Here is a 17,516-nt window from a genome sequence, read left to right on the forward strand (position 1 = left end):
CTCAGCCAGTGCTCAGGGGGTGGCTGCGCCCAGGGGACACAGCCACAATCCCTCTGTCTCGGGAAGCTTTTTTCTTTTCTTCATTTTAGCAGAGTTGGGGATAAAACTCAAGGCTGGCACGGACTTCTAAAGCCAGTGCTGAGCCTTGCTCCCAGCCCCTCCCTGGGGGATTCTAGGCAGGGCACGGAGCCTCGCCCCCGCCCTCACTGGGACATGCTGGAAAGGAGCTCTATCATTGCCCTGTGTGTCTCAGGCTTAATTAACCCTGAGTCTGTTATGGAGCCCTGTGCTTAATTGGGGCAGCAGCTTCCATGAAAGTATTCGAAAGCTTCAGCTCACAAAATGTGATCTGAAGAAGAGGTACTTGAGAGCAAAGCTTATCCTCTTAGAGCCCATTAGCCGGAGTATTAAGATGGCAACCAGAACTCAGGAAAAGAGAGTGCCTGGGAGGCTCGAGAGATGACCCTGTTCGACAGAAGACCTGAGTTCCATTCTCGGCACCCATGAGAGGTAGCTCGCGAGTGCATGGAACTCAAGCTCCAGGGGCTCAAGCGCCCTCTTTTGGCCTCTAAGGGCACTGCATTCATGTGCACACACACACACACACACACACACACACACACACACACTAAAGTATTTGAAAAGAAGCTATCTGTCTTTTGGTGAGATTATAGGGTGGCTCGGGAGGTGCCTTGAGTGGAATTATATTGGATAAGGTAGAACCAGAAGCCACTAGTTACAGGAGGGGTTTAGGACTCGTGCTTTTTTTCTTTTCCTTTCTTTCTTTGTTTCTTTCTTTGTTTCTTTCTTTGTTTCTTTGTTTCTTTGTTTCTTTCTTTCTTTCTTTCTTTCTTTCTTTCTTTCTTTCTTTCTTTCTTTCTTTCTTCCTTCCTTCCTTCCTTCCTTCCTTCCTTCCTTTCTTTCTTTTTTCTTTTTTCTTTTCTTTTTTCTTTTTTGGTTTTGAGACAGGGTTTCTCTGTGTAGCCCTGGCTGTCCTGGAACTCACTCTGTAGACCAGGCTGGCCTCAAACTCAGAAATCCGCCTGCCTCTGCCTCCCAAGTGCTGGGATTAAAGGCGTGCGCCACCACTGCCTGGCTCATGCTTTCTTGTAAACGGGGTTTCCGGTGAGATTCCTAGAAGACTGAAGGATTGGAATTGTGATGGTGTGGGACCCCCCGACTCTGCCAGACAAAGGCTTCAGTTGGGTGAGGGGCTCCTTGCTCTTCTCATGTGCCCAAGATTTTCCTGTCCTTATTTTTTTTTTACATGTATTTATTTGTGTGTTAATGTGAAGGCACTGAAGCGGTGGGGTCAGAGGACAACTTCCGGGAGCCGGTTTGCACCTACTCTGAGGGGCCAAGAGTCTCAGCCTGTCAGCCTTAGAGACGAGCGCTTTCACCAGCCGGGCCGTCTTGCTGGCTCCACGCTGTCATGTGATGCATTCCCCTGAGATAGACCACTGTGCCCCTCCAGGAATTAGGGACTTTGGTACCGAGCTACATAGACCCCAATCTTGAAACGGCATTTGGACTGTTGAACACCAAGCCTTCTAGGTCATTCCCATTCCACAGACGCAGACTTGAATGAACATTTGAACTTAACCCCGCAGGGCAAAACGCGGGGTCTTAGTGTGCTGAGACCTGGCGGCCATTTAATTACACAGCTGCGGAGAACACCCCGCAGGGCGCGTGCCATACAGACAATTATTTTAGGAAAGCCACAGAAGCTGTCTCTTCGTGGTGCTTAGATCTTCCTTTTCTTTTACAATTCAATATTTCATATGTTGGGAGAAGAGTCTTATTTGCTTCAAAGGACATGCCAGGAAACACAGGCCGGAGATGCTAATTACGTGGACGGGGCTGCCTTGTTTTTGCATAATGAGAATCTTTGAGGGGAGCTCCAGCCTAATTGCTTGGGGACCTGAGCCAGTGGGAGGATATATGGGCAGGGACATTTGGGCTCCTGTTCATTGTTCGGTTTTGAAAGAACTGGATTTGCTCTGAAAGGCGGCTAAGCAATTGTGCTTTGTTCGAGAGCGAGGGGAAGCCCTTTGTGGGCCATTTTTCCTGTGTTAGACCGAGCTCCTGGCCAAGCCTGGTGCAGTAAGCCTGAAATACCAGCTACCTGGACACAGGGCAAGTATAAGACCAGCCCCGGGGAACTTAGCGAGACTCTACCTCAGAGAGAGAGAGAGAGAGAGAGAGAGAGAGAGAGAGAGAGAGAGAGAGAGAGAGAGAGAGAGATGGCTCAGCAGTTAAGAGCAATGGCTGCCCTACCAGAGGATCTGGGTTCGATTCCCAGCACCACCATGGCAGCTCGTAACTACACCAGTTCCATGGAACCCTAGGCCCTCTTCTGATCTTCCCGTGCATGCGTTTAATGCACAGATACACACGCAGGCAGAGCATGCACCGCCATGCTCAGCTTTACCGAGTGCAGGGTCCAGGCGCCCAGGCATCCTTGGAACTAGCCTGGAGTGGAGCCACTTTGCTTACTGGGGAGGCCCTTGTGGGGGTGCCGGAAAATGAGCCCGTGTACCCAGAGTTGGTGAGCAGCCCCAGGCCTCTTGGCTGTGTAAGACTTCCTGGAGGAGTCACGAGTTCTCTAAAAGAAACCAGCCGCGGTGATGCCTGCCTGTCATCCCCGAACTCCGAGGGCGTAGGCAGAAGTATCAGACCAGGTCATCCTGGGCTACATAGTGCGTTTGAGGCCAGCCTGGGATACATGAAATCTTGTCTCAAAACAAACAAAATTAAGCAAAATGAACAACAACAACAACAACAAAATCAAGAGTGCTTTTACAGGTAGCAGGTTGTAGTGGTACATGCCTTTAATACCAGTGCTGGAGATGCAGTTGGATCTCTGTGAGTTCAAGGCCAGTCTGGTAAAGAAGGCAAGTTACAGGATAGCCAAGGCTATTATTACACAGAGAAACCCTGTCTGGAAAAAAACAAAGCCAAACGAAACCAAACCAAACCTTTACGAGTTCCCTGACAAAGGACTGGAGAATCAGCTCAGTGATTAAGAGCATTGGCTGCTGTTCTTCTAAAGAGACTTGATTTGATTCCCAGCATCCACATGGTCCCTAACAACTGTCTGTAACTGCAGCTCCAGGAGACTGAAGACACACACTCAGGCAAAACACCCATACACACAAGACAAAACAAAACAAAACAAAACGAGACAAAACAAACAAACAAACAAGACAAGACAAGAGCTCTTGCACAGGAGTGGCATGGTTCACTAGAAGACAGCAGGAGAGTCTCTCCTGAGGACGAGGACAGAATGGACTGTGACAGCTTCCGGACCCTGAGTGGGGGCACACAGGGCACCGGATCCTTCTTAAGTTGTTATTAGCACAACATGCATAATAACGGCATTTTCATAGCACAGGATGAACTGTAATTGTATTCATCCCCTCCCCCTCCCATATTCCTTCCCTCTCATGCTGAACCCTCCCTCTCCTGCTGACTCCTGCTGACTCCTCCCTCTCCTGCTGACTCCTCCCTCTCCTGCTGACTCCTCCCTCTCCTGCTGACTCCTCCCTCTCCTGCTGACTCCTCCCTCTTGCCAGCCCGCAGCCCTTCTATTTTCACATCTTTTCCCTTTTTTGTGTCCCAGTGGGTTTTGTGGGGGTTGGTCGCTTACAGAGTGTGGGTGAAGGGCTGTTTACAGGGCTGTGGCCCCTTACCAGTGGCCACACCACTGAGGAAATGTCTTTTCCTCCTGAGCAACCATTACTGCCTGTTAATCCTAAAGCAGGGATAGAGTTTCCCAGCCCCAGCTACCACGAAGGGCCCATCAGTCCTCAGAGATGGTTGTGGTCTCATTGGCCCCTCCCCCAGCAACCATTAATTGTCTATCAGCCCTCAGGGAGGCTCTGCTGTTTGAGCCTTGGCTCTGCCTAATTCATATTTTCTTTTTTTAAACTTTTTTTTTTTTTTAACAGAGCTGAGGACCGAACCCAGGGCCTTGCGCTTGCTAGACAAGTGCTCTACCACTGAGCTAAATTCCCAACCCCTTAAACTTTTTTTTAATTATATTTTTTATGTTATGTAGTGTTCTGCTTCCATGTGTGAGAATGTCAGACCCCCCTGGAACTGGAATTACAGACAGTTGTGAACTGCCATGTGGGTGCTGGGAATTGAACACGGGTCCTTTGAAAGCGCAGCCAGACCCAGGCAGTGGTGGCACAGGCCTGTAATTCCAGCACTCTGGGAGGCAGAGGCAGGCAGATTTCTGAGTTCGAGGCCAGCCTGGTCTACAGAGTGAGTTCCAAGACAGCCAGGGCTACACAGAGAAACCCTGTCTCGAAAAATTCAAATCCAAAAAAACCAAAAAAAAAAAAAAAAAAAAAAAAAAAAAAAAAAAAATAGCAAGGGCTCCTACCTGCTAAGCCATCTCAGGCCCGTCAGTAGGTGTGATCGATGGCTCAGAGGGTAAAAACACTCGCACTAAACCTGATGACCTGAGTTCTATTCCAGGGAATCATACTGTGGAAACAGAGAACCAATTTCTGCCAGTGACCTCGGGCTTCCTTCCATGTGTATTCTGAAGCGCACAATGTACACACACACACACACACACACACACACACACACAAAGTAACACGCACACAAAGTAAGTAAGGGAAACAAAAGTTTGAGCAGGAGTTCATTCAAGGAAAGTCACGCGGGCTCTTACCCGGAAGTCCCCAGCTCAGGTCGGGTGTACGGAAGCACAGCCTGACTCATTACTGTTCTCTCTGCTGTCGTCTGTGAATGGATTGTTTTTCTTATAAATTAGTGGAGGTGTGGGGCTCACTGTGTAGTTAGCTCATTTGATCACATTTCAATAAAAGACTTTATTGAGTGGGAAGAGACGCGGCGTGCAGCAGGAGTCTGCGCCAACTTGCCTGACTCAGCCTGGCTCACCCCTGCCTCCGCTCCTGGGCATTGCCTCTGTCTGGGATCAGTAACAGCCGTGCAAATAGTAAATTGTGCGCTGCTTGCCTCTCCAGAAACACTTGTCGTGGGACACACTGTAGGCAGGGCTGGGCATAGTGGCTAGAGTGCTTACCCAGCATGCACAAGGTTCCCTCCTCAGGACGGCATGAACAGAGGGTAGCAGTGAGGGTAGCAGTCGGTGACTGTCAGCCTAGTGCTCAGGAGGAGGCAGGAGGATCAGGACTTCACCGACAAGACAGGCGTTTGAGTCCAGCATGTGCTGCATGAGCTCCTGTGTCAATACAAAAACAAGTGTGCTAGGTAAGACCAGAATTCCGCATTTGTCATCTCGTGGTCACTACTCACCGTCTCTGCCTGGACTCCGGCAGACCCTGGGAGCTGGGACTGGGCACCCAAGTCCCATCTCTCTTCTGCTGATGACTCTCCACAGCTCCCACGCCGTCCATGCCAGAAGCCAAAGTCCTGACTGCTGCTCACCAGCTCCTTCACTGTCACATTGTCACCTCCCCACTCTTGCCCCCCCCCCCCCAGCACCCAGCTCACCCTGCTCCTGTCACCCAATCCGTGACCCTGCCTGGAACACCTTTCCATAGGCATGGTGCCTCCAGTCTGCACTCACCAGAAGTCACACTCTGAACGGCCGGCTCCTGCTCCCACATCCTCCTTTCCCTGGATTTCTTCTGTCTATACTATTCAACAATTCAAAATATGCAATCTTCACTTACTTACATTTTTATGTGTTTCCTCTACTTTTACAATGTGTGTGGATGTGTATGCACATGCATGTGGAGACCAGAGGACAGCCTCGAGCATACATCACCAGCCTTTCGGCTGCTTTTGAGACTGGTCTCTCGCTGGCCTGGAGCTCACCAAGGAGGCGAGGCTGGCTAGACACTACGGAGACCCTCCTGTGACAATGGCCCCAGAACTTGCACCTCCACCCAGGGCTTTGTGTGTGCTGGGGATCTGAACTGGGGTCGTCACGCTTATACAGAAAGCACTTTACCCCCTGAGCCATCTCATCTGACCCTGGTGTTTGCTCTTTAAAGATGTCACTGGGTCGGGCTGTAGTGGAGAACAGCTTTAATCCCAGCACTTGGGAGGCAGAGGCAGGCAGATCTCTTAGTTCGAGGCCAGCCTGGGCTACAGAGTGAATTCCAGGACAGCCAGGGCTACACAGAGAAACCCTGTCTCAAAACAAACAAATGAAAAAAAAAATGATGCTTCCCTGCCTCTACATTCTTTCTTCTGAAACAGGATTTCCTTAAGCACCACTGGGAGGTCCATGTATTGATTTGAACTTAGTGTGAATACACAGTCTGTACAGCATATTCCAACACAGAATTCCTGCACTTAAGTAATCCTCCTGCCTCAGCCCCCAAGTACTGGGTTATAAGCCATGCAATACGACGTCCAGCTCAAAGTCCCTGATTTTTCAGGTTCCTTTGCACATTGATATTTAGAGTGCTGAAAGTTTCCCTCCTGGGGCTCGGGGTCAGTGGGTACAGTGCTGGCCTATCATGCAGAAGGCCCTGGGTTCCATTCCTAGCACTTAATAATCAGGGGTGGTGTTACCCTCTGTAATCCCGACACACAAGGTTAGGGTAGGTAGATCACAAAGTCAAGGTTGCCTTCAGCCAATGGTTAGCTCAAGGCCAGTCTGGGTTTCATGAGATCCGGCTACATGTGGCAGTCCAAAGACGATCTAGGTGGTCAGTGTCCACTGTCCACCTTGTTTGAGACAGTGTCTTGTTCCTTCCTGTGTAAGCCGGTCTGGAAGGTGCAAGAGCTTCCAGGATTCTCCTGTCTGCGCCTCCTACCTTGATGTAGTGTTAGGGTTACAGACATGATCTCCGGTGTCTGCTTTATGTGGGTTGTGGGGAAACGAACTTGGGTCCTCATAGTGGCACGGTAAGGGCTTTCCCCCTTTTGTGTATGCGTGCATGTGTGTGCTGGTATGTACTTGCACATGTGTGCAGAGATCAGAGGAAGATCTCAGCTGGTGACGTCCCTCAGATACTTCCCATCTTCTATTTGAGACAGAGCCTCTCATTGGCCTGCAAAATTGTCCAGTTGTCCAGTCAGGCCCGAGCGCCTCCAGGGACCAGCCAATCTCTGTCGCTTATCTTTTTTCATAGGCTCTGTGGATCTGAACTGAGGTCCACATGCATGCAAGGCCATCCCCCCAGCAAAAGGCTTCTTCCCTTTCCAGTAAGGTGGAAGAGAGCCCCCTTTGGCTTCCCACTGTCTGACTACACTCTTTCCTCTGCAGACTCTCTTCCAGAGCCCGGAAGAGGGCTGGCAGCTCTACACGTCAGCCCAGGCGCCGGATGGCAAATGCATCTGCACAGCCGTGATCCCTGCACAGAGCACCTGTGCCCGGGATGGTCGGAGCAGAGAGCTTCGGCAGCTCATGGAGAAGGTAGGGGCGTGACAGGCACTGGGGGAGGCACTGGGGGAGTCCTTTTGCCTCTCACTCCACTTGTCACCATCTAAGCCACAACAGACCTAGCCAGGTAGCTCCTTCTAAAGTGGCCAACGACCGAGATACCTCTAGGTAGTTTTTTTTTCTATTTACATTTTTATTAAATATTTCTTTCTTTCTTTTTTGGATTTGTTTTTTGTTGTTGTTGTTTTTGTTTTTGTTTTTGTTTTTTTTTTCCGAGGCAGGGTTTCTCTGTGTAGCCCTGGCTGTCCTGGAACTCACTCTGTAGACCAGGCTGGCCTCGAACTCAGAAATCTGCCTGCCTCTGCCTCCCAGAGTGCTGGGATCACAGGCGTGCGCCACCACGGCCCGGCTTTTATTTTTTGATTTTGAGACAGAGTCTCTCTATATATAGCCCTGGCTGTCCTGGAACCCTCTCTGTAGACCAAGCTGGTCTTGAACTCGGAGATCTACCTGCCAATGCCTCTCCATTGCTGGGATTGAAGGAGTTTGCCACCATACCCAGCTCTATGAACTATTTTGAATTTACCTTTCCTCTCCTCGTTGCTGTTGTTATTGTTGATTTTGGGACAGGGTCTCACTGTGGAGCTCTGGCTGGCCTGGAACTTGCTATATGAACCAAACTAGCCTCAGACAGTCATCCACCTGCATCTGCCTCTCCAGTGCTGGAACTCAAACGTGTGCACCGCCACGTCCAACTTCTTTACTTTTCTTTTCTGAATTGGTATCACGTAGCCCAGGCTGTCTTATAGCTGTTCACTCTAGCTAAAGCTTTGAACTCTGACCCTCTGGCTTCTGTCTCGAGTGTTGGGATGACAGGCACGTGTCCACCTCCAGGTGAATTCCTTCGTTCATTATTTGTTCCAGGTTTCCTAGAAAGAGAGGCCACACGTTTATAGAGCTGAGAAAGCTGTAGTGTCAGGGACAACATCTGTGTTTGCCCTTGTGCACTCTGACCTGGTAGCCAATGCTCTCCGCAGCCTTGGGACACCCTGCTAAGAAGGGGCTTGGTGCCCTCTTCAAGCAAGGGTCTCACCTGCTCCTTGTTCTGTCAAGGCTTGTGCAAATTGTGCAGTGGAAGTGGCAGTGCACTCCTACAATGCCAGGACTTGGGAGGCTGAGGCAGAATGACTGCCACAGGTTTGAGTCCAGCCTGGGCTACATAGGAAGATCCTGTTGAGTGGGAGGTGGGGGAGGTGCTGAGTTGCCACCAAGCCTTACGGCCCGAGTTCAAGCCCCAGGCCCCACACGGTTAGAAGAGAGAATGAACACCCACCAGTTGCCCTCTGACTGCCACACCCCAAACAAACAAATGTAATCTTAAAACATTTTAAAGGGGAGCCAGGAGGAGCGGGGAACTTGAACCAGTCTGGCTGAAGTATGAGCTGCTGGGTGGGTGGGTGGCCCTCTCAGAAAATAGGGTGGAGAGTTATTGTGGAAAACAAGCAACACCAATCTCTGTCCTCCAGACATACTTATGCAGATGTGTGCGCACATACATACATATACACACATACATAGATGTGTGTGTACAAATACATACATATACACACATACATACATACATAGATGTGTGCACACATACATACATATACCCACATACATAGATATGTGCACACACATATACACACATACATACATAGATATGTGTGCACATACATACATATACCCATATATATAGGTATGTGCATACACATATACACACATACATATACCCACATACATAGATATGTGTGCACACACATATACACATACATATATAGATATGTACACATACACATATACACATATACATGCACATACATTCATATACACACATAGATATGAACACATAGATATGTACACAAATATATATACACATATAGATATGAACAAATAGATATGTGCACACATACATATACACATATACATGCACATGCATATACACATACATATATAGATATGTACACACATACATATACACATATACATGCACATACATTCATATACACACATACATAGATATGAACACATAGATATGTACACACAGACATATACACATATACATGCACATGCATATACACACATACATATATGTGCACACACATAACACACTTACACATAGATATGGATGTACACACACACATACCTGCATGCAGAATCCTTTCCACCCTGGCTGCCTCCACTTCATCTGTCTCCAGGATGTTTCGGATTCTTTGCTAACTAAAGTCCTTGTCACCGCCCATTTGTCAGCTGTGATGCCTGCAACCACCCCTCTCACTGAACAGAGGAGGAAGTTGAGACTTGACAGCAGGGAGCACCTGGGGACCTGCAACCCACCCACCCCTGACTCTCAGAATCCTGCTCTGCCCACTCCCCTTACTGAAAATGCTTTTCCCCAAAGCTGTGGACTTTCATGTAGTGACCTTTGATTGTTCACAGTGGCTGGAAAAAATAGTTCACGGCATGTCTAGTGATGTGTACTCCGCGTCTCCCATAGCCTATGTTGCTCTTGAACTCACTGTGTAACTAAAGAGGACCTTGGACCTCAAATCCTCCTGGATCCACTTGCGTACAAGTATGAACCACCCAGTCTGCTGGGTTGGAGCCAGGGCTTTGTGCGCCCTGGACAACTGCTCTATTACTGAGCTTTTAAAGCCCCGGGATTCTCCCACCGCTGTTTTTGATTTTTTGTTTTGTTTTGTCTTTTGACACACCCTGACCCAGATGGACCCGGAACTCATGCTGTAGTCTTGGCTGAGCTGGAACTCATGGCAATCCTCCTGCTATAGCCCAGGTTCTGGGATTACAACTGTGACCCACCACTCCAGGCTCTTTTTTGTTTTTTCAAGACAGGACTTCTCTTTGTAGTCCTGGCTGTCCTAAAACTTGCTCTGTAGACAAGGCTGGCCTGGAACTCACAGAAATCCACCTGCCTCTGCCTCCTAAGTGCTGGGACTAAGTGTGCACCGCCACCACTTCCCAGCCTGGGCACTTCTTTTAAGGATGCCCTTAAAATTCTGATCCTCTGCCTATTCCTCCAAGCACTGGGATTATGGGTGTGTGCCACCACACCTGGTTCTGGTCTTCATTTTGGAAAACACCCGCTGCCTTCCTGTATCAGGAGGGTGGATGCCAAGCATGGGGAGGAGGCCCCAGGTGTGAGGGGAGGGGACTTTGTGGAGCCTGCTATTGGAAGGCTGCTAGTGAGATTGGGGGAGCAGGGTTGGCAGGGGTCTGTGCTGGTCCTGGCCACCTGTCTGTGGCTGGGAGGAGGAGCTGGTCTCCTGAGTGGTTCTCCTTCTAGGTCCAGAATGTGTCGCAGTCCATGGAGGTCCTTGAGCTAAGGACCTATCGGGATCTCCAGTATGTTCGCAGCATGGAGACCCTCATGCGGAGCCTGGATGCAAGGCTCAGGGCGGCCGATGGGTCAGTCTCTGCCAAAAGCTTCCAGGTGGGTTCTTTTGAGTTCAGCTCTAAGGTCAAGAGAGTGGTGGCGGGTTTGGGGGAGGAGCTGCGGCAAGAGAGATTGCTGTGAAAGCCAGAGGACCCAAGTTCAAGGGTGGGGCCATGTCTGGGAAGAAATGAGGGGTTGGCTGGGCCCGGGCGTCCTGAAGGCATCTGTCGGCAAGGGATGAGCCTTGTATCCAAGATGACAGAGTGAAGGTGTGGGTCAAGAGTCAGGGGTCGGATCGGCGGCCATTTTCTCCTGGTGAGCAGGAACTGAAGGACAGGATGACAGAGCTGCTACCCCTGAGTTCAGTGCTGGAGCAGTACAAAGCAGACACACGGACCATTGTGCGCCTGCGGGAGGAGGTGAGGAACCTCTCTGGCAACCTGGCTGCCATCCAGGAGGAAATGGGTGCCTACGGGTACGAGGACTTGCAGCAGCGCGTGATGGCCCTGGAAGCCCGACTCCATGCCTGCGCGCAGAAGCTGGGTAGGCCTTGACCCTGAAGCTTGCTCCCACCCCCGATCTCCACACCCAACCCCAATGCTGCCCGTGTACTCCAAAGCTAGGTGCGGTTTGGCATCTAACTGCGAACCTCCCTCATTGGTCTCCCTATCCCAAGGCCACCTCAGGCCCCAGCGCTGGAAGTAGCTTTGGCTCATTTTCAACCCTTTATCTCCAAGCTGACATCCTGAGATCACACCCAGGTCTCCTCCCTGATGCCCAGCCCCCAGCCCTTCCCAGTGCAGCCAGTGTCCTGCCTCTCTCCCCGGAGCTCTTGCTGCATCTATCCTCATGCACGCTCACCGTTCCTGTCTCCCAGGCTGCGGCAAGCTGACAGGCGTCAGCAACCCCATTACCATTCGGGCCATGGGTTCCCGCTTTGGCTCCTGGATGACTGACACAATGGCCCCCAGCGCAGACAGCAGGGTGAGTGATCCCGCTTCAGTGACTGCCTGCAGGTGCCCGGGGGAATCCACACTGGTGACTCTTACTTAGGTTTCATTTTTATTATTTTTAACTCGTGGGTGTATATGGGGAGGTGGGTAGCACGCTTGAAGGAGAAAAGGCCATTGGATGTCCCTAGAGCTGGAGTTAAGATCTGCCTGTCTCTGCTTTGTGAGTGCTGGGATGGAGGGTGTGCATTACCACCATGTCCATCCCACTGTTTAACAATAATTACAGTATTATTTACTTAGTGTGTGTGCACATGGATGTGTGCACATATGCACCATAGCATCTGTGTGTAGGTCACAAGCAAGTGAGGACAACTTGCTTGGTTCGAGTCTCTCCTCCTACCATGTAGGTCTTGGGGATTGATCTGCGGCTGTCACTGGGAAGCAGGCACCTTTACCCTCTGGGCAGTCTCACACCAGTGACTTGTACTCTGTCATCCTGGGTCTTTGGACCTTCCCTCGACTGCCTAGTGACCAAGGGACTGAGGTTCTTCTGTCCTTGTCAGTCTACGTCATCTGTCTAGAGAATATGGTTGCAGGGTGCACGTGCCTTTCGATATCAAGGACACATTCTGAGAACGGCAGTTAGGCAATCTTGTCACGGTATAGACATTTGCAGAAATTAAGATGGCATCGGGCTAGAGAGGGAAACAGCATAGGGGCAAGAGTGCTTGCTGTACAGATGTGAGGACCTGAGTTCAAACCCCAGGTACCAATAAGTGGGCATGTGCACCAATGCTGTGGGGAGCAGAGGCAGGGAGATCACTGGGACTTACTGGCACCAGCACGAGTTAAGTTAGACACCCTGTCCCACAGAAATGAGCTGGAGGGCGAAACAGCAGGCCATCTGATGTTCTCCTCTGGCCTCTGACTATTTCATGTCTGTGGTTGATAAAAATACTCAGACAAAAAGTAACTTGGAGAAGAAAGGGCCTTAGATTAATTTACAATTCCAGGTTAAAGTCTATCATTGCAGAGAAGTCAAGACAGGAATTTCAAACAGCTAGTCACACCGCAAGCACAGTCAGGATGTTGGAATTGGATATGAACTTAACCAGTCCTGTTCACTCTTAGCCAGAGGCACTTGGGCAGGTGCCTTCATATTGTCCTTGTGATTCTTATCCTTCTACACTGACGGTCTTAAACCTCAGCTCCATGGTGAGGTCATTCCCAAGTGCATCAGCATGGCGCTGACAATGCTGCTGCCGAGAGGTCAGTGACACGGCTGGCAATCTTGTGTTTGTAGGAGTTAGCCACTGACAATGAACCGGAGCCAGGCAAGGCTGCAAGCCCCTCTAATCCCAGCACTTAGCTGTGAGCTCAAGGCCAGTTTAGTCTACAAAATGAGTTCCATGCCAGCCTGGGCTAACTCTATTCAAAAAACAAAACCAAAACAAACAACAAAAACCAAACCAAACCAACCAACCAAAATATAGTGACTTCAAAGTAACCTCTTATTACTTGATAGCTGTTGAGAGAACATTCTCAACCCAGTATCCAGTGAATCTGTGATCCCAATAAGTCTCCTAGAGGCAAAATGTTCCCTGATCCTTCAGGTCATCACCACTAATTTGGGGTCCTTTTGGTATGTGTTCATAAAGGTATGTGCCTAGGCAGGGGTGTGGCCCTGCACGGAGACCAGAGGTCAACATGTTTCTCTATCGCTCTCCACCGGGTCTCGTCCCTTCTGCTTTTAGTGTGTGTTTGATGCGCACAAGTTTGTGTGCAGCTGTGTGTGCTCGGAGACCGGGGATGTCAGATGCCCAGCCTTAGGCCTGGATATAGGCTCTCCCACTAGCTGAGCTAGGCTGGCAGTCAGCATGCCCCAGCCGAGTCTCCTGTTTCTGCTCTCAAGAGCACTGGGCTTTGAGGCTCATATGGCTGCCATGGCCAGCTTTTCAGATGGGTTCTGGGTTCAGACAACCTTTGTGCTCGCAAAGCAGGTGAACTCTCCCACGGAGCCATCTTCCTGACCCTTTCAAACCCCCTTACCCCCAGTCAAGTTCTCTCACAAAACCTGCAGCTCATCAGTATGGCTATGCTGACCGGCTGATGAACTCCAAAGACCTGTCTCTGGCCTCCCCTGCAGTGTGGTTACAGCTGCACACCACTGTGCCCGGCTCCTTTCTGGGTCCTCATGTTTGAATGGCAAACACTTTACCCCTTGAGCCATCTCCCCAGGCCCACTAATGTTCGCAATCACCAAACTATAAACTGGTCACTAGGGTCATAGGGAGGGCTGTGACTAAGTAGCGACATGCTGATAATGGCTGACCATGGTGACCAGAGGTTGATCTTGCCTGGCTGGGCAGTCTTGGAGGGTCACAGGTTCCAGTCCCTCCAGTGACTGGCCGCTGTTCCCATAGGTCTGGTACATGGATGGCTATTACAAAGGCCGCCGAGTGCTGGAGTTCCGTACTCTGGGAGACTTCATCAAAGGCCAGAACTTCATCCAGCACCTGCTGCCACAGCCATGGGCAGGTACGGGCCATGTGGTATACAACGGCTCTCTGTTCTACAACAAGTACCAGAGCAACGTGGTGGTCAAATACCACTTCCGGTCCCGCTCGGTGCTGGTGCAGAGAAGCCTTCCGGGAGCTGGTTACAACAACACCTTCCCCTATTCCTGGGGCGGCTTCTCGGACATGGACTTCATGGTAGACGAGAGCGGGCTGTGGGCTGTGTATACCACCAACCAGAACGCGGGCAACATCGTGGTCAGCCGGCTGGACCCTCACACCCTAGAGGTCGTGAGGTCCTGGGACACCGGGTACCCTAAGCGCAGCGCCGGCGAGGCCTTCATGATCTGCGGTGTCCTCTACGTGACCAACTCTCACCTGGCCGGAGCCAAGGTCTACTTTGCGTACTTCACCAACACGTCCAGCTATGAGTACACGGATGTGCCCTTCCACAACCAGTACTCGCACATCTCCATGCTGGATTACAACCCCAGGGAGCGGGCCCTGTATACCTGGAACAACGGGCACCAGGTGCTGTACAACGTCACCCTCTTCCACGTCATCAGCACTGCCGGGGACCCCTAGGTGCCCGTGCAAGGGCTGTGGGGAGCCTTCCCACGCGGCCCGTGAGCCACGCCCCTCCCCTCCGCCCAGCCTTTTCTTGGTCACGCCCTTGCCCGAGGTTCCTTCCCCCACTTTCCCAGCCCAGCTTCTGTTCTCTATCTACCCACGCATTGTCTCCATTTATTGATGTCTGCTTTTGATACTCCACTTCTGAGTCTTTCCGCCTTTTTATGGATGCTCTCCTTACTGACCGGACCTCTCTCCTCTCCACTCTCCCTCCTCTTCCTCTCCCAGTTTCCCACATTCCTTATCCCTCACCCCCACCCTATCCCTGGATCTGAGTGCATGGATTTTGTTTTTTAAATTTATTATTTACACGTTTTCTTTCTGGGATGCCAGAATAAACTGGATCTTTGACATTTGGTGGCTGCGTTGTTTTGTACCCATTGGTAACTGCAGAAGACTTGGCTCCTTGGAGTCTCTATTCCCTGTGCTGTGTGTCCTGTAACAGCCCTTCCCAGAGCTGGCTAGCCCCTGGTGGAGCCCACCCAACCCAAAGGTGTTTCAATTACAAGCAATTAGCTTAAAAGCAAATCGATCAGAACGGCATAGAATTCTATTATGGGGATGAAAGGTGGCATCCAGTGGGCATTCCGCAGTGCTGTCTGACTTACTGACCACACTGGCACATCACTAAGCTGTCTGGTTCTAATGGCTTTTTAACAATTTGGCTGCTTTTGAGAAAGGTTAGGGCTCCCAATTTCTTCTCTGCTTTGTAATTGCAAGTCTCAACTAACTAGGTGTACCTAGCCAGGTTTTGAGCAAAGTCACTGCACACTGTAAGAGGCTGGGACAGAGATGTACCCCACTCAGTGAGGACGGGGGTGGGGTGGGGTGGGGCTGGGCAGGCTGAAATGGAACCATCAGATACTCCTCCTTAGGTGACTCCTCCTGACAGCCGTCTCTGTTTCCCTTAATAAATCTACTCACTGTTAAACAAACAAACAAACAAACAAACACTAACCAAAGCAACCTAACCAAAACAAGGTGGCACGATAGGGTTAGGCAGTCAGAGGCGGCCTGGTGCTCCCAGCTGGGGCACTGCTGGGATAAGATAAAAACTTGGCTAGGAAATGGGCCCGCACAGCAGACTGGGCTCTATGTAGCCAAAGGTGACCTTGAGCTTTTGATCCTCCTGATCTCACTTCCACTACCATGGCTGTTTTTTTCTTCTTTTTAAAAAGATTCATCCATTTATTCTATGTGAGTACACCGTAGCTGTCGTCAGACACAGCAGAAGAGGGCATCAGACCCCATTACAGATGACTGTGAGCCACCATGTGGTTGCTGGGAATTGAACTCAGGATCTCTGGCAGAGCAGTCAGTGCTCTGTACCGCTAAGCCATGTCCCCAGTCCCACCCCCATGCCTGGTTTTCAATGATGCTGAGGATGGATCCCAAGGTTTCATTCATGCTAGGCAAGTCTTTTGCTAACTGAGCCTCAGCACGATGAGGCTGTGTCAGCCAGGCCTGTGGTGTACGGCCTGTTGGCTGAGGCCCCTCAGACAAACTTCTATCTCCAAAAGTATTTAAGGTTTATAACAGTAGCCAAGCTAGTTATGAAGGAGCAACAAAAATAGCTTTATGGCTGGAGGGTCACCACAAGATGAGGTACTGTATTAGTTACAGCATCAGAAAGGCTGAGGCCAAGGTGTCAGAGAAAATGAGGGGTAACTCAGCAGAGCAGTGCATGATCCACACTGCTTCCCATCCCCACTGCAGCCCAGGGAACCCACAGCAGGAGCAGCATGTGCACATCTCCACTGGCCATGACCCCACCCTGCTGAGGCCACCAGGAGGCTGCTGTCCCCATCTCTAATTAATGGCCTCTGTGATTAAATCATCTCCGGGAACTCAGACTTGGATTCCATATTGGGAAGGACCCATGAATAATGAATGGCGCTGCCTAATGCACTCATTTAAAACCAATCTCTAAAGGCATCCTCGCAAAGAGCAATTAATTCCCACATAAGTGAACAGGCATGACAGACTTCATGCCACTGAAGACAGCAGAGGCTTGGCAAGGAGGAACCCACCAGACATACCAGTTCTGGGGAGGCTTGATGCCACCCAGGTGAGACCTTGTCTCAAAATCCCAAATAAGGAAAAGGAGTTTGCATGTCTCCTGCCTGTGACATGTGCTCATGGTGGCCACCGTCTCAGATTCGGAGAAGCAGGCTGCACCTATAGCACCGTGGGATCCTAGCCTTGGCTCAGAGAACTTGTGCCGAGACAGTTCCACAAGGACAGGACTGATGCGAGCATGTCTGTCATGTGTGGCACTGTTTACTTGGGCCAGAGCATCTGACAGCACACCCACTGTTGCTCTTATACATGTGCACTTAGTGTATAGTCAATGAATACATGCACACACATGTGCATATGAATATACACTTAATGTAGAGACAAATACACGGCACACACTGCAACTACAAAGGATGAGCAATCAGTCCTCCCCTCCTCCCCCAGCCATCACCTCCATTCATTTGTCTGTCTTGAGCTATGTGGTGCTGAATTAACCAACTTGCCCTAAATCATAGATGAGTGTCTGGCTATAATCAGGAAGCTGCTGTTCCCTACTGCAGCAATAACCCAGAATCCCGTGTCTGGTCTAAGAAGAGCCCATTAAGAATGAGCAGTGGAGTCTGCACAAA

General features: G+C 50.3%; 1 protein-coding gene across 1 annotated transcript in view; it reads left to right on the plus strand.

The window, feature by feature from the left end:
* The window catches only part of Olfm2 (olfactomedin 2), an 81,170-nt gene extending 65,949 nt beyond the window's left edge, over positions 1-15,221 (plus strand). Inside the window, exons 2-6 of the mRNA XM_052188975.1 lie at positions 7,220-7,369; positions 10,680-10,826; positions 11,093-11,312; positions 11,647-11,753; positions 14,146-15,221. Coding sequence (XP_052044935.1) covers positions 7,361-7,369; positions 10,680-10,826; positions 11,093-11,312; positions 11,647-11,753; positions 14,146-14,823 — 1,161 coding nt within the window. The 5' untranslated portion in view covers positions 7,220-7,360 and the 3' untranslated portion in view covers positions 14,824-15,221. The remainder of the gene's footprint in view (positions 1-7,219; positions 7,370-10,679; positions 10,827-11,092; positions 11,313-11,646; positions 11,754-14,145) is intronic.
* The last annotated feature ends 2,295 nt before the right edge of the window (positions 15,222-17,516 follow it).

The sequence above is a fragment of the Apodemus sylvaticus genome, chromosome 7 (genome assembly GCF_947179515.1).
Source record: "Apodemus sylvaticus chromosome 7, mApoSyl1.1, whole genome shotgun sequence".
Classification (NCBI taxonomy): domain Eukaryota; kingdom Metazoa; phylum Chordata; class Mammalia; order Rodentia; family Muridae; genus Apodemus; species Apodemus sylvaticus.